This window comes from Echinops telfairi, unplaced genomic scaffold (assembly GCF_000313985.2).
Source record: "Echinops telfairi isolate 266 unplaced genomic scaffold, ASM31398v2 ScPeMD7_443;HRSCAF=831, whole genome shotgun sequence".
In the NCBI taxonomy this organism is placed as follows: domain Eukaryota; kingdom Metazoa; phylum Chordata; class Mammalia; order Afrosoricida; family Tenrecidae; genus Echinops; species Echinops telfairi.
Window position 1 is genome coordinate 58197524 of NW_022104341.1, and position 26007 is coordinate 58223530.

Sequence of the window (26007 nt, forward strand, 5' to 3'; positions counted from 1 at the left end):
TTCATTTCTTGTTATATATCTAATTCTCTTTATAAATAAATATATTAAATTATCAGCAATTTGGTTTTATCTCTCTAGAGAACCCTGTCTAACACGGCCAGTGGCCCAGAAAGACTGCTGAATTTTTGCTTCACAGGCTTAAAAATGCAGAAAGTCATGGAATGTTGAACTTAAGGATTTGGATGTCGATTCTCTGGTCATTGAGCACATCCAGGTGAATAAAGCCCCTAGGATGCGCCGCCGGGCTTACAGAGCTCACGGTCGGATCAACCCACACATGCGCTCCCCCTGCCACACTGAAATGATGCCCACTGAGAAGGAACAGATCGTTCCCAAACCAGAAGAGGAGGTTGCACAGAAGAAAAAGATTTCCCAGAAGAAACTGATGGCTCATGGCTCGGGAATAAATTAAGCTTCAAATAATAAAAGTTAAAGCAGTTAAAATATTGTAATTAATCTTCTTTATTAAAGTGTCTCCTTTATGCTAGGTGTCACCTAACCTGTTATTGGTATCTGGGTTTTCTTGGTTTGAAGTCGAGGAATGACACAGTAATCCTTAGTGTTTCTACCACTGGATGGGACAGAACTTAGAGAAGATGTGGACAAAGCCCCGGACTTACTTGCTTGGATCTGCTCCTTTGAAGTAGGCATTGACCGTTTCTGTAAAGGCAGCTGCAACTGGGAGGGTGTCCTGGGCTCCCATGGTTAGGGGGCTGGGCCCTCTGGAAGAACCTGCATGAGAGGAAAAACTCACTTATTTTGGGCCTAGGAGATCCTTTAGCATATGTGGAACTAAAAGCCCACAAAAGAACTTATAGATGAAGTCCACTACTGGAGGGGAAAAATAATAACGTACTAAGTACTATCACTCTGCATTTCCACATAGAGCTCAAGTATTTGAAAGGAAATATTTGGCCAGCATACCAACACATGTGAAATTAATTAAACTATGTACTTCACTACGGAAAAAAAAAATCCAAGCAGAACAACAAAGTCATGGGGATTTTCAAATGTTTGCATAAAGCATAAGGCAGTATTTGCATGACAGTTTTCACGGTAGGTGGTTAATAAAGTAACTTTCTATTTGAGTATTCAACCTATACGGTCACCTACACTCCAAACATTTTATATTTCTTCAGTTTGAAGAGACAAAGCCTAGTGTGATTTCACTGCACAGTGCCTTTTGTGGATTATTTTTAATTTCAACAACCCCATTGCTCTCAGAACAAACTCATGTTTACATGTCAAAAATATGCACAACCAAAATGTATACTTTTGACTTTGTATGAGCACATACATGTCTCAATTCATGCTATTATAAATATTAGCTCTCGCATATTGAACACCAGCTAAGGATCAGCTGCTTAGGTATCTTACATACACTCTCTTCTTCAAGGCTCTGATCAGCCTGGTGGGATAAGCATTATTAATCTGAAGCTTGAAGAGGTAAGTTGTCTAAAGTAATGTTGCTAGTTCTTCTTAGAAGGCACCGTGGGTTTGTATCGCAAGGTCAGCAGTTCCAAACTCCCAGCTGCTCTGCAGGAGAAAGGTGAGACTTTCTGCTTCCATAAGGACGTACAGTCCCGGAAACCCATGGGGCAGATGCACTCCGTCTTGCAGGGTCAGCATGAGTCAGACTCACTGCCAGTTACTGTCAAGTCAGCTCTGTGTGTCGTGACCCTGTGGAAAACGTGGCCTGGTGCTGGGCCATCGTCACACTCATTGTGTCTGAGCGCCTTGATGTAGCCATGACATCAGCCCATCTCCGTGACGGTCTTCCTGGTTGTCATCGACAGTTTACTTTTCCAGTGACTGGTGTCTCCTGATAACATGTCTAAAGGCTGTGAGATGCGGTGCCCACCATCTTTGCTTCCAAGGAGCATCTGGCTGTACATCTTGCAAGACAGATTTGTTTGTTCTTCTGGCAGTCCAGGGTACTTTCCATATTCCTTGTCAACCTGATCATTCAAAGGCATCATGTTCCCCTCTTTCTTCCTTATTCCATGTCCAACCTGCACCTGCGGATCAGGCAACTGAAAATGCCATGAAACAAGCCTGAGTCTTCAGAGTGACACCGTGCTGTCAACACTTTAAAGAGGTTTTGCACAGCAGATTTGCCCAAGGCCATAGGCTGTTTGATTTTTTTCTTGCTGCTTCCGCAAGGATTGATTGTGGACCCAAGCAAAACGAAATCCCTGACAACGTCAGTCTTTTCTCCATGTATCGTGATGTTGTTGTCTACGGGTTCAATTAGTTAAAGGGCAAAACAAAACATCCAAAGCTAGATTGTCTCCCCCCCCCCCCCAATAGCATGTGACTTTCATCTCCACCATACAGCTTGTCTGAATGAAACACTTTCTTGTATTGTTTGGTTATAGTGAGCGACTATCTTCCGAAAGGAGCCAACTGAGAAGCGTTAAGTCTGGTTAGTAATTTTTAGGCATAGAACCAAGTAGTAAAGTTTTAGCAGCGACCGTCGTCGTCTGTATGTCTATTTACATGTATGTATGTATGTTTCTCTCTCACTGCGTACCTTTCCTACTAAACAAAGAACTTTACACATTCCCACCCCTGATACAGACTATCCTGAGCAATACAAGGTGTTACCGCCCCCCAATGGTTTTTTCACAGCTATGTTTGTTTGTTTTTTGTTCACAAAACAACCTTATGACCTTCAAAGTACTCTCCATTACACTTAATACATTTGTCAAATCTGTGAATCCATTCTTGGAAACATTTTTCAAATTCATCTGGCCGACAGCACCTCCCTCGTTTTGTTCTTCGCCTCTTCTGAGTCGCCAAATCGCTGTCCTTTCCTGTCCTTCTTCTCACAGAAACAAAAAGAAGGCATGTGGAGCAAGGTCAGGTGTGTGGGAACCGAGAGGCGTGCTGTTTTTTCCCAAAACTGGTGCACTGAGATGGCTGTGAGCAGGTGCATTGTCGTGGTGGCAAAACCAGTTCCCGTCTGCGTTTTTTTGGATGCACGCTGTTACACAATCTTTTCAGAACCTCTAAATAGAATGCTTAATTAACAGTCTCACCTGGTGGAAGGAACTCCAAATGCACTAGGAGTGGACATTTTCATCTGTTCAGGAAGTTGACGGACATCCGAAACAAGGTTTGTCATCAATCAACATTTCACCTCTTTTGAAATGAGAAACCCACTCACACACTTGAGTTTTTCCCATAGCACTATCCTTGTAAGCTATGTTCAACATCACAGCAGTTTCTGGGGCATTTTCTACAAGCAGCATTTCACAGCTGCACGCTATTCTCTTAAATCAGGCATCACAATGAGGTTCGAGTGAAACTACTTTTATGAAAAAATTCACTGTGACCAGAAAGAACCTTCCCAGGTGACGCCACTGGGTACATTAACTCAGAGCGAGTTGCTGGATGCTCGCCTAGCGGGGAAAAATGCTTACTATGAAAGGTGGGCTCAATGGTGCTTTTTTCCATTTTGGGAGAGGTACCCCTTCCTTACACTTTGACATAGTGCTTATTTTCTTTTGCTTTCAAGTACCCGTGACCTCTTCCAAAGATGAACAAGTCTACCTTCTGTAGACTTTCTTGCTCCATTATTTTCCTTGACAATGAGTCCGCGCTAATACCTTTCTTGTATATATTCTCTTGCCTTTTAACGTCTTAGAGTTGACAATTCATTGATCATTAACACAACCAACACTTGATTAATACCGACAGTATGTCAGGCACGATCGTAGGTGCTGGGGAATCAGAGCTAAACACAGTCCTTGCCCTCCAGGCACACAGTTCACTGTGTTATCACTGCCGTCACCCACACTGAACTTCACCACCATCGCTAGCCTTTGTTGCACGCTTACTGCCATTCACATATAGTATGTTGGATTTTTTATTATACCGTAAGCATTGTTTTTCATTCTGTACTTGCTGATGAATCCAAGCCTATATAGAGTTAATACAATTTGCTCAGTGCCTCATAGTTAGTGTTCAGAAAACCTAAAACAGGTCTGAGTTGTACATGGAGTTTAAAGTTGAAGCTCTGAGCATTATCTGATTTCACCTTCTTGTAGAAAGCAGAGAGCTGTGTATGATAATACATATATCATATCATCCCATCAGTCAATTATTGGGTAAGGCTTAAGTTGCAGTTGCATTTCTCAGCAATTGCCTTTCAGGAGGCTGTAAGCTTCTTATTTACCGTGACATGAACTTCTTCAGTGGGGTCTCCAGACTTCCTAAAACAGAGATAGATGTATACTGACCTTTCATAAAATAGACGTTGAATTATCTAGTGTATTTCAGGCAGGTATAGTTTATAGCCACCAGAGATGAAGAAGGCCTGGTAAGCATCATTTTGCATAAAGCTGCTTGACTTCTTTGTTTGATTACTAGCTCAAATATTGACTGTGTGACTCTTAGGCCCCAAAGCGAAATGGTTTCCCAGTTAGTCCTTCCCTGAGGATTCCACTCTCACCATTCTATGAAGGTCACAGCCACCACCCGAGGGCGTGGATTGCTCTGCCCTCAAGCCACGAGAGCTACCCAGCAGACCATGTGGTAATGGTCTAAGAATGGGGTGAAAATAGCTCGACGAAAGGCCATCAAAGAAACACTCACTGCTGCGAGGTAAGGTCAGGGAAAGTTTCACTGAGAAGGTGACATTGACGTTGATGTTTGCGGCTACTGCACAGGCTCTCACAGGGGAAAGAGGAGGAAGATCTGGAGCTAAGAAAACACATGGCCGTTTGAGAAACCACAGGAAGTGTGGCACTACTGTGTGCATTTGTGAGTGTGAAGGCTGTGCAGGTGATAAATGGAAGGAGATGATGCTTGGGAGGTTAGAAATTAGGCCATAAAGAGTCTTGGGTAAATATTTAGGAAACTTGGTCTTTACAAGTGATCCATAGGCATTAAAACACAATTCCATTTCAATTAGCCAATGCCAATTTATATATATTTAAAAATAATTTATTATTAATTGGGAGTTAATACATATATCATATCATCCCATCAGTCAATCATTAAACCCCCAGTGAACTCCCTCTACCCACAACTGAGGGGTGGGAGGAAAGTGGTTACTTAGCAGCGTGCAGTGGAGAGAGGAGTACAGAAGATCAAAGGCTCACCACTGACTTGAACAGTTACAACTTTGTCCCTTGATCCCCCCTCTGATGCACACTGGACACGATCCGGTTTCAACACTTTCTGTATTTTTGTTATGATTTGGTTTTGTTAGTTCAGCGGTTCTCAACCTGTCGGTTGCGACCCATTTGGGGGTGGGATGACTCTTTCACAGGGGTCACCTGATTCATAACAGTAGCAAAATTACAGTAATGAAGTAGCAACGAAAATAATTTTATGGTTGGGGAGGTCACCACCACATGCGGAACTCTATGAAAGGGCCACGGCATTGGGAAGGTTGAGAACTACTGTGTTAGTTCAATTAGGGTGTATCTCAGAGGTGTCATGTCATGGGGGTTGAATAGGGTCTCACAGGGGAAAGAGGAGGACGTTGAAGTTGTGTTATATGTTTTTCTATGTTTTGGCATGTGAAACTCAACACTGAACCTGCAGGGACAGCAAGGGTTTCGGGGGGTGGGGCACAGTGGTGGTGGTGGTGGTAAAAGGGAGATGATGTACACTTTTCTGAGCAAGTCGTACATATACAGAATATATTGTATATAATTTCAAACTGAAGAATACAATTCTCTAAGTTCTCGAGGGCTCTGTGACTCAGGTTCAAAACACCCACTACAGGACATGGGAGGGCTCTGAAGGAGTTAGAACGTTGCTTCACAATGGGAACTGAGTTTAGATCACTCATCTGCAGTGTAGAGGATAAATTAATTAGAGGCATGATAATGTAGTTGAAGAGACCTCTTTAAAAAAAAAAGGACAAAGCTGGTGATAAATGAAGATGCTAGTAAATAAAGGGAATGCCATAGGTATATATTATATATATATACACACACACACATATATATACATACATACATATATATACACACATATATATTTAATTTGGCAAAGCATTTCATAGTTTTCCTAAATTTTCTTATAAAATGGAGAAAGTTGGTTGGGCAATAGAGTCTTTTCAGGTGAACTGATGGTCAGGTGAGTCGCATTATCCAATAAGAATGAAGCAGTTGCTCCAGGTCCATTGAAAAGGAAGTCTCTAGTAGAGTATCCAGAGATGTGTCCTTAGCCTGAGCTCTTCAGAACCACAGTGACAAACAAAACCAAAAGCAGATGCCTGGAGCTGGCCCAGGGGGGTGGCCTCAGACACAACTGGCTGGGCGAGGCCTATCCGTGATGCTTGCTATCCATCATCTTTGGCAGGGATGCTGTCATAGCCACTACCTCTTTGGACTATTCTGAGGATAATACAGTGCTTGCTGCATAGTAAGCATTCAATAACTAGTATATATATTTTAATGATTATGAACATATTTTAAGATAACGCAAATGTCATCTGAAATAATAAAAGACACATTGAAAGCACTGTTATCCCAAAGTTTGGAAATATTAAGGAAACTAAAAAAAATAAACAAATATAAAATTCTTATATTTTAAAATATAGATACGATTTAGAAAAAAAACCCAACTATCTTAGGAGGAGACTATGTGAAAAAAAGCACTTAGGGATTTTAACTGATTACCAACTTTCTTTTGCTAAAAAAACACTTCGGGGTTTTAACTGATTAGCAACCAAACATTTTGCCTAGCTTGAGCTTCTCAGTAGTGAGTAAAGGATACATCATTGGAAAGAGCGGGACTATTGTTTTCCATTGTTCGTGTGCTTTCGAGAAAGCTCACCAGAGGGCAGCGAGAATGCACATCATCAAGCTAGAGACCAACTCCTCCATGGAATGGCGTGTAAGACCATCTGTGATCTGACCCAGGTTGCTCTCCATTACTTGCTTTCTTCCCGTCTCTCCAACACTACTTTCACCTCTGAGCACTATGCTCCGTACTGGAGATTCAAGCAACAATTCCAGGAGGAGACGCTTCTAACAGTAGCAAAAAGTGATAAAGAGCTCTTTTATGTCAATGAAACAAAAATCAAGCTCGCTGCCATCGGACAGATTCTGACTCAGGGCAGCCCCATGCGTTACAGAGACAGTTCAGCTCCCTAGTGGTTTCTTGACTGTAAACTGTAAGGAAGAAAACTGCCCGGCCTTTCTTCTGTGGTGCTGCTGGGTAGGTTTGAACTACGAACCTTTCAGTTAGCAGCCAAGAGCAAACCATTTCCATCACACCAGGGACTTTTTATCTTAAAAGGACCTCCATTTACAACTTTGATTTCTTCACATCCTAGCGCAGTGGGGAAGCGTTCAGTTGCCAATGGAAAGTTGGCTGTCTGAACTTACTAGCTACATTGGGGGGAAAAGATCTGGCGCTTGGCTCTCATGAAGATTATGGCTCAGGAAACCCTGTGGGAAAGTAGCACTCTGTCCTTTAGGGTCACTATGCTCCCAAGAACCAGCTTGACAGCATACCATAAAATAACTATAAATCGCAATTAACATGTATTTTGCATTTTTAAGCTTTTCCCCCTGCTTATTTAATTATTTTCCAAATGGTGTTGTATTTTCCAAATGCTGATGTTGTACATGATGTTTGCATAATGATTATTTTCAACAACTATATATTATTCTACAAACATTTTCCAAATGTTGGCCTTATGATCATTTTAAATAATAATTACTTCTAAATTTATCTTTGAATGCATTGGCCTTCTTTCCTTTTCAGTTATTTCCTTACTACCACCGAGTCAATTCAATCCCCTATAGACCCTATTGGACAGGGTAGAACCACCCATTGGGGTTTCTGAGATGGTCAGACTTTCCAAGAATAAAGAGCTTCACCTTTCTCCTTAGGACCAGCTGGTGGGTCCAAAGGGCTGGGTCTGAGCTTAGCGGCTCTGTGTGTACCCACCACACTGCCCGGGCTCCACAGTCAATTACTCAGGATAGAGATGACGTCCTTCAAAATATGATGACCACACGAAGTCACATTTTTTAATTGCTAAGAATTCCAGATTTTACATAAAGATTATACTCAATTAGAAGGCTTTTAGCCATAAATGAATATCTGTTCCCCACAGTAGTTTTGAAGGTCTTTGCTTAACAGGCTTATTGGAAAACTGGATGAAAATCAAAAGAGTGACCAAGATGGTAAGCAATTCGAGCATCATGTCCTAAGAGGGCTAAGCCGAACCTGGAGGTGTCTATTGTTTTCATATATTTGAGAGAACATTACCAGAGGGGCCATCAAAGGACCAGAATTCAAAGCCAAGTGCCCTTGGACAAGTCAATTAATCTTAGATTCTCTCAACTGTAAAATAAATTTCCATGTTTTAGTATCCTATTATTGTATGCATTTTAGAGGCATTTAATTAAACACACACACATTAAGAACAACGGACAAAAATTAATTGTCCTGAAACTGTGTCCCTTCACTGGTGGTTTGGGAAAATATCCTTGGATTTTCATACTGTGTCCCTATTAGATGCAGGATAGAAACAGGGACACAATGGAATGAACTTTCAGAAAACAAAACACAAACATATGGAAAACTAAAACTAGAGCTTAAGACAATAGTTCAAGGGACAGTACTATGGGGTTATTTGGTTGTGAGATTAATTATTAAACTAGCATCACGGAGGTCGCTGTTACATGACTAACAAAAGAAGCTTGTGCTCTGATGTCATCTATGTCCCCTGGCTCCTCACAGTTAATACAATAGAGGATCACGGGCAAGTCTCTGGGCTCAGTTTCCTCCGTTTTAAGATGAGGATAATGATAGTTCCTACCCCAAAGGCTTGAACATCAAGTGGATTAACAACATTTCAAAGTCATGAACACAGTATATACTCAAAAGCCATGCTAGTATCGATGGTTTTTGCTGCTGCTATTTTGTCTGGATGCACTTTATTGAAGTGGTTGGGCTGGAGTTGGTGCTTTGAAGGTGAGTAAGATTTAGGGAGACGATCCCACAAACATTTCTTTTTTTTTTTTAACTGAGCTAGAATTTTTAGTTTCCTTCCATGCTGAGCTCCATAATATTTAAGATATCACATGGGTCATTACTGCTGATGCTGGCTGCTCTTGACTTCAAGTCCTAGGAATCTCATGTTCAATGGAAACCACGGGCTGTGTAGTCCCTGCTGTTCCCATGAGTGTTGCTGGCTACATTGCTATCATCCCTAGGGTGTCACTGGCTACCACACAGCTGGTGCCTGTGCACTAAGGGGCACTCGTTAGGATTTGAATCCTGATCTCCCCTGTGGTCAATGAACTGCCTTCACAAGAAGCTACTATTTCCATTTAAATTGCTTGGCACATGAAAGATAAAATGTAGTTAAATTGAGTTCTATCTTAAAATTTGTTCAAAATGCGATCCTGCATGGTGCTTGGGATTGAGAAATACCCAGAAATGTCTGATACATTTCTTCCTTTTGTGGGGGTGAGAGGCTGAAAGAGAACTATAACCTGAGTTATAAATGAAAGATAAAGCATGATATGAAGTTGCAGGGTAGTTCACTATCATCTTTCTTGTTATTAGTTATGAAAAACCAAATTTAATTAAACCCACTGTCATGGAGTCAAGCCTGACTTATAGCAACTCTATGTAGGTTTCCAAGGCTATCAATCTTTACGGGAGCTGAGGGACTCATCTCTCTCCTGCAGAGTGGCTGGTGGGATTGAACAATTAACCTAGCAGCTAGCAGTCCACTACTTAGCCCACACTGCCACCAGAACTCCTTATTACTGTTAATAATCCCCTATAGAAATCAAGGTAGCAATGATATTTATTACTGTGGTTCAAATGTTTGTCCTCTAATAACATCAAATACCAATATGGCTTCGTTTTTCATACGATGAAAGTATAAACAAGTTCAGTACAAATAACACTAATTTCACTAGCGCAAAGTCACTGTGCTGGTACACATCAAAGCTGAAAGTCAGTCCGAGGTCTCTAAACAGTCGTCCTAGTATGTAGCAACTAAAACTTCTGCAGTTGTTACTGCATACCAACTACCTGAAGAATATTTACTTAATAACCACCATAGCCCTACAAGGTCAGTGCTATTATTATCCCTCTTTTAGAGATGAGAAAGTGCAGTTTCTTCAGAAGCCTTGCCCACGGTCAGCCAGTAGCAAGTAAGAACGGAACTCGGATGCAAACTCATGATGGTCTGACTTCAGAGACCACACTCTGGCAGTACAGACATCAAAACGTATTTGTTAGATATCTGATGGCACATACATGGTAACTGCTGCCCCAACCAACCAACCAACCAACTAACCAACCAACCAACCAACCAACCAACCAACCAACCAACCAACCAACCAACCAACCAACCAAACCAACCCGAAAACAATCAGTGGCAGCCATTACTTTGTGGACCTTTGACAAAATGCCATTTCAGAATTCTGTGAAGCAATCGAAAATGCACTTACGGAGTTCCGCGGCACAGACAGCACACACAGAGTCACCAGTGAGTGATAACGTGCTTGCTGGAAGGCAGTTTTCTGAGACTCTGCTTATCAAGCAAAGGAGTCCCACTGGCGTGGTGGTTACACCTTGGGCTGAGATCCACAGGCTCTGCAGTTCGAACTACCTGCTGCTCCTCCGGAGAAGGACAGGGCTTTCTACTCCCATGAGCAGTTACAGTCTGGGGAAACTCACAGGGGCAGTTCTAAGCCCCTATAGGGCTGCTATGAGTCGGCATCGACTTGGTGGCAGTGAGCTTATTAATAAGCAAGAAGACTTTGGTACTGCAACTAAGTGAAGCTGCTAACCTAAAGGTTGGTGGTTTGAGCCAGCCGAGGACTCCGCTGGAGAAAGACCTAGAGGTGTTCTCTCCTCAAACTTACAGCCAAGAAACTTTCTGTCACCCGGGGTCCCTGTGCGGTTGAACGGACTTGATGGAACCCAACCACAACGGTTACCAAGCAAAATCGCACAAACCCACCCACACAATTCGAGACAAAAAATGTTTAAATCCTTAATAACAGAAAGAGGAGATTGCTCCTGTAAAGATTTACAGGCTTGGAAACCCTATATAGTATTGCTCTGAGTTTTTAAAAAAATTTATCTTTCAAATATATCCTTGATTTATGGAAATACTTCATGAAATAAATACAAATGCAGGCATGGTATACAGACAATTTATGTCTGTATGTATAAAATGTTTCAAAGAGAAAGAGAATGTGTGTGTGTGTGTGTGTGTGTGTGGGCGCGTGTAAGAGAGAGAGAGAGAGAGAGAGAGAGAGAGACATTTTAGAAATTAAAAAAAGGAGAAGGATTTTTTATTAAGGTAGCAGATGGACATTGGGCCTCTACTGAACTACTCCCTCAATGCAAGAACACTTTGTTCTATTAACCTGGCATTCCATGATGCTCACCTTCCTGACAGGATTGCTGAACACAAAATGGGGCATAGGCAAATGTGGTGAAAAAGATGATGGTGCCTGGTTCTCAAAAGATATAGTGTTTGGGGTTTTAAAGGCTTGAAGATAAGCAAGTGACCATCTAGCTGAGAAGCAACAAAGCCCACCTGGAAGAAGCACACCAACCTGTGTGATCATGAGGTGTTGAAGGGGTCAGGTATCAGGCATCAAAGATACAGAATAAAAAATCATATCACTGTGAATGAGGGGGAGTGTGGAGTGGAGACCCAAAGCCCATGTGTAGGCAACTGGACATCCCCTCACAGAAGGGTCTTGGGGAGGAGACGAGCCAGTCAGGGGGTAGTATAGCAATGATGAAACATACAACTTTCCTCTAGTTCTTTAATGCTTCCTTAACCCCTTCCTCCTCACCACTATCATGACCCCAATTCTACCTTGAAAATCCGGCTGGCCCAGAGCATGTACACTGGTACAGATACAAGTTTGAGCCACAGGAAATCCAGGACAGATTACTCCCTCAGAAGCAATATTGAGAGTAGCCATACTAGGAGGGGGAGGGGAAGGTGCGGGGAGGTAGGGGGAATCGATCACAATGATCTACATGTAACCCCATCTCAGAGGCAGACAAAAGAAATGTGGGTGAAAGGAGACATCGGTCAGTGTAAGACATTAAAAAATAATAATAATTTATAAATTATCAAGGGTTCATGAGGGAGGGAGGGGAACAAATGAGAAGCTGATACCAAGGCCTCAAATAGAAAGGAAATGTTTTGAAAATGATGATAACAACACATATAATATTGTGCTTGCCACAATGATGGATGTATTGATTGTGATAAGAGTTGTATGAGCCCTCCATAAAATGATTTTAAAAAATGAGAGAAAAGCAGATTTATTATCAGACAGAGATCATTGTAAACTTGATTATGGTGGATCAAACTTTGGGATGGCACTTGGCCAGTATACCTTCCCACTTGACCCAGTCTGAATTTGCGCCAGGCTTAGTTCTTGCTTGCTCCACAACAAAATTGATTAAACTGCAATGAGTTTGGCTAGTTTTTGGTGGGGAGGGCCCCAAATTGTCATCACGTCAGTTCCAATTGATAGCAACTCTTTTGGCAGGGTAGAACTACCATTGTGAGTTTCTGAGACCGTCACTCTTGTGGGAGTTGAAAGCCTCTTTCTCCAGTGAAGCGGCTGGTGGTTCTGAACTGTCGACCTTGTGTGAGCAGTCCAATGAGTAATCACTATGCCTCCAGTGTTAATACCCATTAATTGCTGTGTCCTAACTTTTAGCCAGACTTTGCACAATGATTTATATGTATTATCTCCTTAATTTTCACAATCTCACCAAGTATCTGCTACTTCGAACACCCATTTCTTCCATCTGAGAATCTTAAGGACTGTTAAAATTCAGAAAGCAGGGGATCCATGCTTTTCCTAGTTATTGTGAACTTGATTATTATATAATTGTAAACGAATTATATTTTGTTGCTACAGGAAAGCAGAGACCTGGTGGCATAGTGTTTACGCACTGGGCTGCTAACCACAAGGTGAGCGGTTTGAAACCACCACCAGCTCCTCACTGAAAGAAAGACGGGCTTTCTACTCCCGTGAAGAGCTGCAGTCTGGGAACCTTCAGGAGCAGGTCTTCCCGTGCTAAAGGGTCTCTATGAGTTGGTTTCATCTCCACGGCAGTGAGGGAGTTACAGGAAAGAACCTAAAACTCAACCAGCTACTATGGGCTTCATTTTCATCCAACCCTGACCTTGAACAACTAGCTGCATCCACATAGAAGTTGGGAAATGACATCAGTGCTACCAACCTTATTAGCTTGAGGAGAGGGCCTGTGTTTATTTACCTGACATCTTCTGCAAGGTGTTTCCCCCCCCAACCATTTTATCGGCAGATAGTTCACATATCGTACAATCACTTATGTCAGAGTTGGACAATCATCACCACAACTGATTTTAGAACATTTTCTTCATTCTTGTACTCATCATTATTAGCTCCCAATTTCTCCTCAAACTTCCCTGCCATATCTCTAAGGAACTATTAATCCAGTTATTGTCTCTATAGATTTACCTATCCTGGATTTCATACACAGAAAAACTTTTAAAAAAACTAACAAAAATAACAAAGTCAGAAAATGTTAATAACCAGAACAAATTTAAATGGATCATAAGGGAAATAAATGCTAGGGTGTTGTTAAATTTTAATCTAACTGCATCTGCAACACATTCTGTAAGATAGCAAGGCTATTCCCACTCCTGGTCCAAGGTCAGACGTGAGTCACCCGGGGTTTAGTCCATGTGTATTTCCCCTTCACTTTAAACAACGACAAACTGAAACAGCTTTAAAACGGGTCAAAGGGAGATTAAATGGCATTACATTTTGACTTGTGTCTACCATAATGGACTTTACAAGGCACAGAGTTTCCCTTTGTACCTTCCCTTTGCCTGGGGTTAAAGACTGTCCGTCCCAAAACGCACTCACGAACAGCAAGAGGAGTAGCTGCTTGTTTGGAAAACCTCTGGGACTTCCGGTCCCTCAAACAACAGCTTACTCCACCAGGCCTCCTCCGCATGGCAGGGATGCGAATGCAGGAGACGGTACAACAGAGGAGACAAGAGAAGCCTCAGAATGCATCACGACCGAGAAGAAACTCAAATCGCTGTAGGAAGCAGCGGAGAGTGAGAATTAGGTTAGTTTTTTCTGATGTGCTAATTGTGTTAGTTAAAATTCTTGAAGACAAATTATACAGAATTCTGTAATTATTTATGGAATATAGTTTATATAATGAAGTGATAAAGAGAAAACATTTTGAAATCAGAATGAATTAAACCCAAATCCTGACTTTATCACTTACTGTGTGGCCTTGGGCAAATTGCCAAACATCTCTGAGCTTCGGTTTCATTACTTTGAAGATGGAGACAGTGCCTTCTATAGATGCTTTGATAACTGAATGAGATATGAGGTACTTGTTAGCAGAGGATAGTCAGTACCAGAAAACGACTACTTAAAATGAAAGCATTTTAAATGGTTACTTCCATGGAAGTTTTAAGTGGTATCTTTCCTCTGGTATTTATTTATTTATTTTGGGGTACTGATGATCCTTTACTAACAAGGACCCTGGTATCCTAGTGGGATACGAGTTGGGCTGCTAAATGCAAGGTTAACAGTTTGAAACCACCAGCTGCTCCATAAGAGAAACATGAGGCTTTCTACTCCTGTAGAATTATAGTCTTGAAAAAACCCAGAGTCAGTTAGTTCTACCCTGTTCTATGGGGCCCTTATAAGTCAGAATTGACTCAATGACAGTGAATTCGAAGCCTTCTGAAAACCTCCATGTTATATGGTGATGGAAGTGTTTGATTGGGACTTAACCTGTCATGGACTAAACTTAGGAACAAAATGTAGGCTATAGTCATAAAAAGGAGTTCTTAGAATGACTAAAAGGAATTAGTGCTGCTATTTGAAGGAAGGGGATATTTTCCTGGTAAAATTGTGAATTAACTCTACACACCATCCTTTATTCACATCTCCCTTAGATCCAGGGCAATAAAGTAGGTCATGGTTGCATACTTTTATAAATTGTCTTAAGAGTCTTTCACTTTTCTGATTTTATTTTGGAGTGGCTATGATGTACGCTTTCTTTCTTCCCTTTGTACTCTTAGTTATCAATTGTTTTATTTCTGCTAAACCACTTGCTATGACGAGTTTGAATGGGACTGAAGCAGCCTTATGTCATTACATTCGCCAACTACTTGCCTTTGTACGGTGGGGGATTTCACTTGGCAATAGATGTGCTCTGTGTTTGTACTGCATAGCTACTGTCTGTAAAATACAACGTTTATGGAGAAACCGACGGACTACGATTAATGCAATCCATGACGACTGAGGTCGGTATCAACATTGACTTGGGAAGAAGCGTGTCAAAAGGCTGATCGATGTGATCACTCCTTTCATGTCAGCCTGGGCTTCGTTTTCATACAGATCAATAACTGAAAGACTGAGAAAAGCCAGTATATGTCCATTGTAGTCCTTGGCACACAGTTAATACTGAAGAAATGGTAGTCTTTACCACAGGTAGCAGAAGGGGTGCGGCAGTGATAGCATGTCACTTTTTTCCAGGCTCCCTTCAGAACCGTAAGCTTTAGCACACAAGGGAAGTAGAGAGACTCATGGTTAGCAGTTTTTCTTAGGTCAGTAGAAACGGTTGTATCATAAAAGCTAAACCTGAGAAGGTGAATTAAAGTCTATGACTTTTTAATCTTAGCTAAATTGATGCTTCATAGAATGACTGTTAAAAAAACCCCAACAAAACAACTTTGTTTAGAAATTATCTCAAGATAGGTTTGCGAGAAATGTCTAAGAGAAGCTACTACAAATAAGCACCCCCCCAACTTTTTTCTGTATGTTAGGTTAGTTTTATATAAAACAAAGTCCTTAACTTGTGTAAAATACATCTTACATATACATACTTATGTACATACAAATATATGTATGTACACATAGACTCACATAATGTACATGTATACATACATACACACATGCAAATATATACAAAGGGGGTTCAAAAAGTTTGTTGAAAAAACCCATTATCTTTTAATTCCATTTTCCCATGAATTTTTAATATGCATATACGACTGCATATGAAAGTCTTTGACTGTAACATTTCCCTGGGAGTTGTTTCAGACTATAACTTCATGTACTAAATAATAGTGCAGTCATGCGAGGTGAACTAAGCATATATTTCTGGTTTCCAAATGTTTTATTTGCATTATCTTACCAAATCTCCACAATTTGGGGGTGATTCTATCCCCAATATATTAATAAAGGTACTATTGTTGTCATTTTAAGAAGTCCTGAAAGCACGACAGTTAAGTGCTCAGTGGCCAACCAGAGGTTGGCAGTTTGAATCCATCCAGCAACCCTGGAAGCAGACTGGTCAGTCTGCTCCTGTAAAGATAAGCGCCTGGAGAATGCCGTGGGGCGCGCTATGCTGTATACAGACTTCTCGGTGTAGAAATCAATCGACGGCAACCAACAGCTTTGCCATTTCACAGATGACAAAACGGAGGCATTAAGAAGTCCAGAACCTCATTGCTTGACACCAACAGCATCAATTGACCTGATACATGTTAGTAAGGGACAAAGAAGGAGATTTCAAATGGGCTGTGTGTGAGGGAGGGGGCAATCCCACTGGGCATTATGGGGCTAAACACTATCTTTTATGACTTATTTATTATCAGCAGGACCCTGGGTCCAGGTATTCCATAGTACAGATCAAGAAACCACGTCTGAGGGACGTCAGTGGTTTGCCGGCTTTCTGCAGTGACTAAGGGTTGAAGCCAGGTTTCAGTGTAGGGTCTCAACTCCAGGTTTGTTGGTTTGTTTTTCACGATAATGAGGTCCCATAGGTCTCATTCCGACCTGTAGTTATTCCTGCTGGCTGTACATTATCTTCACAAAAATTAGAAAGGTGTACTTAAGAAAGCCAGTTACAGAGAGAATGATGGCTACTAACATTCTGGGTAAGCACTCCGGGCTCTGTCCTGCCTTTCTCTTCCCAAGTCACCGCCCATCTGCCTTCGCCACACGTAGACTTCCCAGGCATGCATTTACGTTACCAGTCCCATCGGTGCAGGGACCTGCGATCAGTGCGCCGTTTTCACCAAGGTTTATAGAATGGTTTCCTTCAAACGGGAACTCTACTCACATTTCCTCCACTGTCATCCAACATCAATGCCTTACTTAACTCTCTCAAATCCTGTTTGACTCAAAAAATGGGAAAATTCTACTTCATTTTCCTCATCAGCCACATTCAGCACACTATTCTCACCGTAAGGGCTATATCTACTAAACACGGACTCAGGCGGGAGATGGCACCATAATAAAAAAGAAAAGAGACGGGACAACGTGCTCAGTTACTGTTAAGAACTTTGTAGTTTAGTTTAACACGTGGCCCAATCCTCGACCTTTTCACATAGGAAGAGTTGAGAGTTTGATCAGGCATCCGAATCTGAGTCAGCTTATACAGCACTTTACTCAGAGGGATACCAACAACAATTGTAAGAGCAAATTTCTGTAGAACACGCTTCTGTGACAGTGGCTGGGTTCAATACCTATCTGCACCGTGCTTTCTCGTCTCAAAACATCGCTCTGGGGTATATGTTGCTATTACTTATAATTTACCATTGAGGACACTGAAGCTTGGTGATACGGAGAAATCTGCTCCAGGTAAGCTATTTGATAAGAGGAACTGTCACCAAACCCCAACCAGACTCACATGAAGCCATCGTGGAGCTGGCGCAGCAGCCAAGCTAACCATGATGACGATCGTACATATCCTACTTCTGTGTTTGCCGCACTGTTGTGGGGAAGGGCCCTCTGACAGCTGGGGTGATCCAGGGCAGACAGATCGATCAGTAGAGTCATCCCAGGGAGGGTTGAATTGGTTGTTGTAGGAAGCAACAAATGAGACCTATTTATGTATAAAGTAAAGCAATATACATAGTACAAGATTTACTGTTTACCTGTGATATTAAAATCCTTGCGGTGTATCTTAGTTATTTAGTGTTTCTATAACAGAAATACAAGGGGGGAGGGAGGTACAGTGGTGGTGGTGGGTTAAGGGAGACAATATCAAGGAGCCCCTCCCCGCAAACCTTCCTTCCCTCATGAACCCTTGATAATTAAAAATTATTATTTTTTCATGTCTTACATTGACCGATGTTTCTCTTCACCCACATTTCTGTTGTTTGACCCCCTCGGAGGGGGTTATCTGTAAATCATTGTGATTGGCCCCCCCTTCCTCCCCCCACGTTCCCCTTCCTCTCCTGGTGTGGCTACTCTCAATATTGGTCCTGAGGGGGTTATGTGTCCTGGATTCTCGGTGTTTCCATGGTTTCCCTGGTACCCATGGTACTTTCATGGTCTTTGTCAACACCGAGATTCAAATGCATCAGTTCTTACATGATCCTCCTTATTTATTGTCCAGCTTTCACGTGCAAGGAAAATGTTACCTGAGTCAGGTGCATCTGTCTTCAAAGGGACACCTTTGCTCTCTAACAAGTAAAAGGCATCTTGCAGAGCAGATGTACCCAATGTCCACTGTGTGATTTCTTGACTGATGCTTCCATGAACATTGATTGTAAATACAAGTAAAATAAAATCCTGGACATCTTCAATCCTTTTCCCATTTATCATGATGTTGTCTATTGGTCCAATTGAGAGCATTCTTCCCCCCACTGAGTTACAATCTATACAGAAAGCTTCAGTCTTGATTTTCACCAGCAAGTGCTTCAAGTTCTTCTTGGTTTCTGAAAGCAAGATTGGGTCATCATATCATACGGTAATAAGTCTTCCTCATGTCCTGATACCTGTTTTCTTCATACAGTCTAATTTCTTCTATTATTTTCTCAGCATCCAGATTGAAAGGATACAACTCTTACGTCTTTCTTGATTTTTAAACCGTGCAGTGTTCCCTTGTTCTGTTCACGCAACTTCCCCTTGATCCATGTACAAGCTCAATGAGCACAATGGAGGGTTCTAGAATTCCTATTCTCTGCAATCTTGTATATAGTTTGTTATGATCCTTGCAGTCTGGGTATAGTCAACAAAACACAAGCAAGTGTCCTTCTGGTATTCTATGCTTCCAGCCAGAATGAGATCAGCAATGATATCCCTTGTTTAATGTCGTCTTCTGAATCCGGCTTGAATTTTTGGAAGCTCCCTATCAATGTACTGTTGTAGCCATTTAAAAAATTGTCTTCAATAAACCTTGAATTATTAATGATATTTTTCAATAATTTCTGACTTCTCTTGGGTTTTCCTTCTTTGGCATGGACACAGGAGCAAGGTCAAATTTCAGGGTGGAAGAATGATAATATGGACCCAAGAGCACCAGGAGCAGAAGGGATGTCAGTTATAGAAAAAGAATAATAATGAATAATAAGGTTCTAGAAAAGACCTTCGAGAAATTGAGGAGGTAGAATATATGAATATGCTCTTTAGTGAAGAGTCTGGCATATATTTCCAATGAATACTAATGCACTATTAGTCCCTTAGAGTTTTTCTCAAATAAAACTGGGAAAACTTGAGACTTTAAAAAAGGGACTAAAAATATACATTGAAAAACCATAAAAGGCTTTGAAAGTGTGAAAAATATTCAGTCTCAATAAACCCATTGTCGTCAAGTTGACTCCAGTTCACAGCGATCATGTAAAGGGTTTCCAAGGCTATGCATCTCTATGGGATCAGACAGCCTCATGTTTCTTGGAGTGGCTGGTGGATTTGAACCATTGGCCTTGTAGTTAGCAGCTTAACATTTACCTGACAGTGCCACTAGGGCTCCTCAGGAATTAAAAAATGCAATGGTAAGGGAGATGACACTTTTACCTTTTGATATTAGAAAAGATCTGAAAAGAAGTAGCAGTCTGCTCGTGAGAATATAATGACACACAAACTTTCATATAATGTGGCTGGGAATAAAAAATTGGCATAATCTTTCTAAAACCTTGTTTGGTAGCATGTACTATAAATATCTAAATATTTCATAAATGTAGCCCATAATTCCAATTTGATGTATTCTATCTAGGGCATAATCTTCTCTCAGGATAGTTAATGCAAAGAAAGGAAACTTCCCCCTCTTTCTCCAAGCTGTTAGCAGCTGAGAGCCCAGAAGGAAGCGAGTACAGTAGCAATAGTCAAGACGTGCATGTCCTTTAACATAACTATTCCATTTTTAGGAATTTATTTCTGGGGCATATTGAGACAAGTGCATAAAAAATATGTAGCTTCCAGACTGTTTATTGAACTATTGGGGGGTGTGTGTGTGTCTTTATCCATTAATAAAGAATATATGGCACATACACAAATAGACTCCTTCACACTATAGTAAATTTTGATGACCACCATTGAGTGAAAGTTAGAGCACCTTATACATAGCTTTCAAAAATTCATACACAACATATTTTCTTGATTATAAGAAACATACTTTTCAGCACTGGTAAAATCGTGGTTCATCTTATACTTGGTGAGAACAGAGAGCGAGCATCTACCCACAGAGCAGAGCCTCTGCTTGTGCTTGTGGAAAGTAACCACAGGCACACGCTCTCAACTCGTGGCAGTCTCCTCAGCTGAGTTACTCGCATTGTAGTTTCTCATGTGATTGAGTTTTAATGTACAGTTTTTGACTTTCAATTTCCCCTTCTTTTAAAAGAGCCCATCCTGATGTGAAACGTTATTTATACATAGAATATTAACTATTACATACTATGCTACAAACTACAGTCAGGGGAAACTGTGCCATTTCTTGTAACATAAACCACAGCTTTTAAAAAGATGGGACAGGTAGGTTATGACTGACCTATGCACCATGAATGAATATATAACCTAGGTTATATAAAACCCTATTAGTCAAAATTATCCTGTTTGCCTTGCCAGAAAGTTATTTTATTTTTTTATGTTGTGGCAATATATAACTCAGGATAATGAATGCAAAAACTCTAGGATTTTTGATATATCTCAAAATTAACTTACCAATGTGAAAACGAATAAGGCTAAAAGGATAAATATGGGGCATAAAACGTATCAAGTCACTGTGAAAGTAAACATAACTGCAGCAGATTAGACAGGATGCAGATTAGACGGATTTAGATATGGCTTGCATTTTTCTGTTTTTGTTGGCGAGAGTATAAAAAGATGTCTTACATTTAATGCAGTTTATTTTGTACCTGAAATATTCTTATGAAGTCAACGGAGCCTATCCCAGTGGATGGCTTTTGGGAATCGAGTCATGCATCAGCATAATGACGTGTGTGCTTGCAGAGTTATAGAGTGGGATTTCTCCCAGAATTCCGTTACAAGGCCAACAATGTTATCTCTAGTGACTTTAAACTTATGTGATTCAAAGTCATGTGCTAAATCAATATCATGATCTGAATAAAGCAAACGAGCTATTTTTAAATACTTTCCAATGGTATGAAGACATCATGTGTTACATAAGAGTGCAATTATAAACTGTACAATAACAAATTACATGCATACACACATGTACATATTAACTACAGATGAAAGCACATAGAACCAAGACACCTACATGGCAGAAATAATTGTCTCTGGTTATTGGATTGCGGATCGTTTCACTTTCTATATACGTTTCTTTAAGGAATGCAGGTGGTGGTGTAGGTAGCACTGCAGTGTTTGATTGCAACAGCAGCTGCTGAGACTGTTAGCTACCAAAAAGAGTTACAATCTCAGAAGTTCCACGGAGCAGTTCGACTCTGTCCTTAGTCACTAGGAGTTGGAATGAAACCAACAAAAGGGGGGTTGGTTTCATATGCTCTTGTCTTAAGTTTTCTATAAAGGACATGCCTTTCTTTTATATCGTGGAAATGATGTATTATGAGAAGGATTTCATATTCATATGGAACTTTAAAAAATATTGAGGTTTCTATGTTTCCCCTTTACGTATTTCTTGAATAGTTCCTGTCCTTAGAATTAAAAAGAAACTCTTGGTAATTCTGAACACTTTTGAAAGCAAGTTTGCTAGGTGGCTTCTACCTAGGAAGAGTACCAGCCTGACTGTCTGAATGCCGCTATTTGAACTGCCAACCTGATGGGCTGTGGGCTATGAGCAAGGTCGAAAACATATTAAAATTTAAAGAAAGAAGTAACTAACATTAAAACACTTGTTCTTCCTCTCCCAGGCCTCACCCACTACAATAAAGACGACAATTCTTGAAAGACATCACCCCTGTTTTCTTGTGAAAATTTCTAGAAGTATTGCTTGTTGTCACTAGGTGCTGTTAGATCGATTCAGATTGATAGCCTCCCTGTGCGTTGCAACAGAATGTGTACAACAGAAAGAAACATTGCCTGGACCCATGCCATCCTCACAAGTGTTAGATCTCAGCCTGTTTTTGCAGCCACTGTGCCAATTCATCTCACTGAGGGGGCTTCCTCGTTTTCACTGATTTTCTCCTTTATGAAGCATGATGTTCTTTTCCCAGGGCAAAGGTCCTCCTGAAATATGTCCAAGTGTACTTCTTTGAAGACAGATTTGTTTATTCTCCTGCCAGTCCATGGTGTATTTAATATTCCTCACCAATGCCATAATTCAAAGGCATCAATTTTTCTTCGGTCTTTCTTATCTATTGTCAAGAAGCGCCTGTTGCATTTTTCAGAGGCATATTTCAAGCTTCTCAGGCAGACCATACTATAAGCCATACTGTGATTTCTCCAAATCTGAGTCTAAGGTGCACACTTGTAAGTAACACACAGTGCCTGAGCTACGGCGTTCCAGCAGAGCAACAGACCCCAAGTCCCTGTTGTTCACATACCGGTGGTTTGGTACAGCAGAGCCACCGGGAGAGGAAAAAGTTCACGAACATTCCTGCCTGCTGCAATTCTACGCTGTCCTAGAAATTATTACCACACCGTGAAGCAAAAGCCTTAGCGATATGAGAGTCAAAATCTTAAGAAGGGCAATAGATTATTTTTAAACTCCCGAATCAATCTTTGATTTAATAAATGAGGTATTTCATAGTAGATGCCCAGTGCATATGTTTATTTAAGGAATTATCACATCTACATACTACTTCATAGTTGAATTTTTAAAATTCATTTACGTGGAACCTTGGAGGTGTAAAGAGTTCTAGGTTGGGCTATTAACCACAAGACCAGCAGTTCGAAATCACCACCTGCCCTGCAGGAGAAGCATGAGGCTTCCTTCTCCTGTAAAGATTTACAGCCTCGGAAACTCGCAGGAGCAGGCCTAGACTTGCCTGTAAGGTTGCTCTGAGTCAGAATTGACTTGATGGAAGTGAACTTGGATTCTGCGCTACAGTTAACAATGGCCATTAACTATCTAAATACATTAAGCGTATAGGTGGTCTTGATTAAGTATACATTCAATTCAGACAAAGGGGATTAGAAATGGGAGGTTCTCCCCAGCCTGGATATCACTTCTCTGAATCTTAGTAGATCTTCTGATCTGGTGTGTGGTAGATCTCCTCCCTCCCTGGGGTAGTCAGGCATCCTTAAAAGCAGAGCAGGGGGGTGGGAAGCCGAAATCTATGGATATCTCTGTTCAGAAGGCACACACTCAAAATAAAAATGATAAAGGGAATCAGGTATTACAGGTTGAAGGTTTACAACCACACACAGGTGGATCAGCTTTGCCCAGGGATTCTCACCCTTTTCCATTTACTGATCAGCATGTTTGGATTTACTTGTCAGACTGGTTGAAATCCCATGATTTTCATTTCCTTAAATAAAAGATATGGTAACAGACTTTCTTCTCTGTCGCCCGTCAGCATTGCCTCCGAGCCCTGAGGAGTACACCACCAGGCAGATATTAGCCTCAATGAGTCATCCTTCGTGCCGGGCTCTGGTGGAGAAGGGGTTGTACAGCAGGGAGGTGGTAGTATGCTTCCAAGCCATCCTGCTTCCTTCAGCAGGAGCCCCTACAGGAGTAGCTTGTCCTTGCAGACAAGGAGGTAGGCCGTGGAGCAGCTCACAGAAAATCAAGGCAGTAGATGCTTTAGATCGGAGAACACTAGAATGCTACAACCCAAACTTCTTCAAAACAGGCAACCACCACAGAAGTAACACACAGTCATGTCATAAGCACGGGATGTGAGAAGCTGAACGACAGTAGAGACAATGCATATTTATAGAGTACTTTGCATGCACATTATGCAGGGCTCTGTTATCTGACCTTGATTCTAACCCTATAAAAGGGGTACAATTATTATGATTCAAATTAGTAGAGGAGAAAACGGTCTTCAAGAGGTTAAGTAATTTGCTTAAAGTGGAAAATTAATCATACACACATTCGATTTCTCTTTCTGTATCTCTATTTTTCATATCTTGGATAATCCCCACTATATCTTGAGGTTAACATTTACATATAGGGTACGATTTTAAATTATAGCTTGACCAGCAACATTTTTGTATTTACTCCACGGAAAAATCTTATGTAGGCTTTCTCTGGAAATTCTCCCTAATATCAAGGTCAGCTTAATTGCCTTTGTGATAACATTCTTTACACATTATTGTAATCACTCGTTAGGGTTTTGATTTTATCGTCCGAGGAGCAATAGTGGTGTGGTTATGTGTTGGGGTGCAATCCTCAATACTGACAGTTCCAAACGACCAGCTGCTTCCTGGGAGAAAGACAGGGCTTTCTACTCCCATAAAGAGTGTCAGTTTCAGAAACTCACAGGGGCAGTTCTACGTTGCTTGCTAGGGTCGCTATGAGTCAGCATCGACTCAATGGCAGTGCGTTTGGTTTGGGTTTGGAATTGTATGCTCCAGCATGGTAGGGATCTATCTTTCTTGTTCACTACTATAACCTTCATAACTAGCATAGTACTATGCATATAATAAGCACTCAATAAATACTTGAGTTGATGAGTGAATATAGTAATAACATTATTTTTCTTTATAGCAAGGTGCCCTGGAAGTGCAGTGGCTAAACATTGGGCTGCTAACCACAAGGTTGGCAGTTCAAACCCACCAGCTGCTCCACAGACAAAGACGAGGTTGCCTGCTTCCATAAAGACGTACAGTCTTGGCAACTCCAAAGAGCAGTCCTCTGTCCTACAGGAGAGCTATGAGCTGAGCTGAACTGAGTCAGTGGCCACGAAGTAAAGTAATTTTATGAAGGACTTATTTTACACGTTTAATTTTTTCTCCTATCAATTATCTACCTGTTGCAGAATTAGTAAACATGGATAACCTTGGAATTTTCCTGTATATTTGTCATAGTCAATTTTATAAAAACATTTTAAAAACCCTCATTCTGCTTATTAACTACGAGCGTATACATATGACAGCATGGGGATTATTTCAAGTAAAACTACAATATCATCGCAAGAAACTAATTTCCTTCTGAAAATAACATGTCTACGCTTACTGCAGGGGAAGGGAGGGGTTTGGGGTGAGGAGGGGCAGTGGTGGTGGGGGGTGAGGGGGAGACAATATCAAGGAGCCCATGTTGGAAACTGAATGTGGCAATTGTATAATTCCACTTGACATGATTGAAATATGAAATGATATATGTATTAAACCCTAATAAAATGATCAAAATTAAAAAGAATTTTTTTCAAGCCCTCTTATTCCATAGCGTGGTAGAAAGATGAGCTCTTCTGTCCCCAAAGAGCTGCAGTCTAGAAACCCACAGGGCAGCTCTACTCTGTCCTATAGGCGATTATGAACCAGAACCAATCCCATGGTAGTGGGCTGGGGTTTTTGATTTACTACCCAGAAAAAGAAAAATGGAAATGGCATATAAAATAGATTTTATTTCTATTCATAAGCAAAGATAATATTACTCAATATATATCTCTAACATTTGTACAATTCGTTACATTTTAATTGAATGTAAAATATATATTAAAAATTTCTATAGTCTCATTATGCTCAGTTTTGATTATATGTGTCTGTGGGTCAGGAGGAAGAAAAGTGAAGAGGAGAACAGCTTGCAGGACAAGTACACAGAGAGAGAGAGAAAGAGAGAGAGAGAACGAGAGAGGAGAGAAAAGAGAGAGAGAGAAGAGAGAAGAGAGAAAAGAGAGAGAGCCAGAGAGAAGAA

The 26007-nt window shown here is 40.9% G+C and overlaps 1 protein-coding gene across 14 annotated transcripts in view; it reads right to left on the reverse strand.

Moving 5' to 3' along the window:
- Positions 1–26007, reverse strand: part of SGIP1 (SH3GL interacting endocytic adaptor 1) — a 265833-nt gene that overhangs the window by 31242 nt on the left and 208584 nt on the right. For all 14 annotated transcript variants that reach the window (XM_045291785.1, XM_045291799.1, XM_045291796.1 and 11 more), the window contains one exon: positions 621–732. In XM_045291785.1, the coding sequence (XP_045147720.1) occupies positions 621–732 (112 nt within the window). The remainder of the gene's footprint in view (positions 1–620; positions 733–26007) is intronic.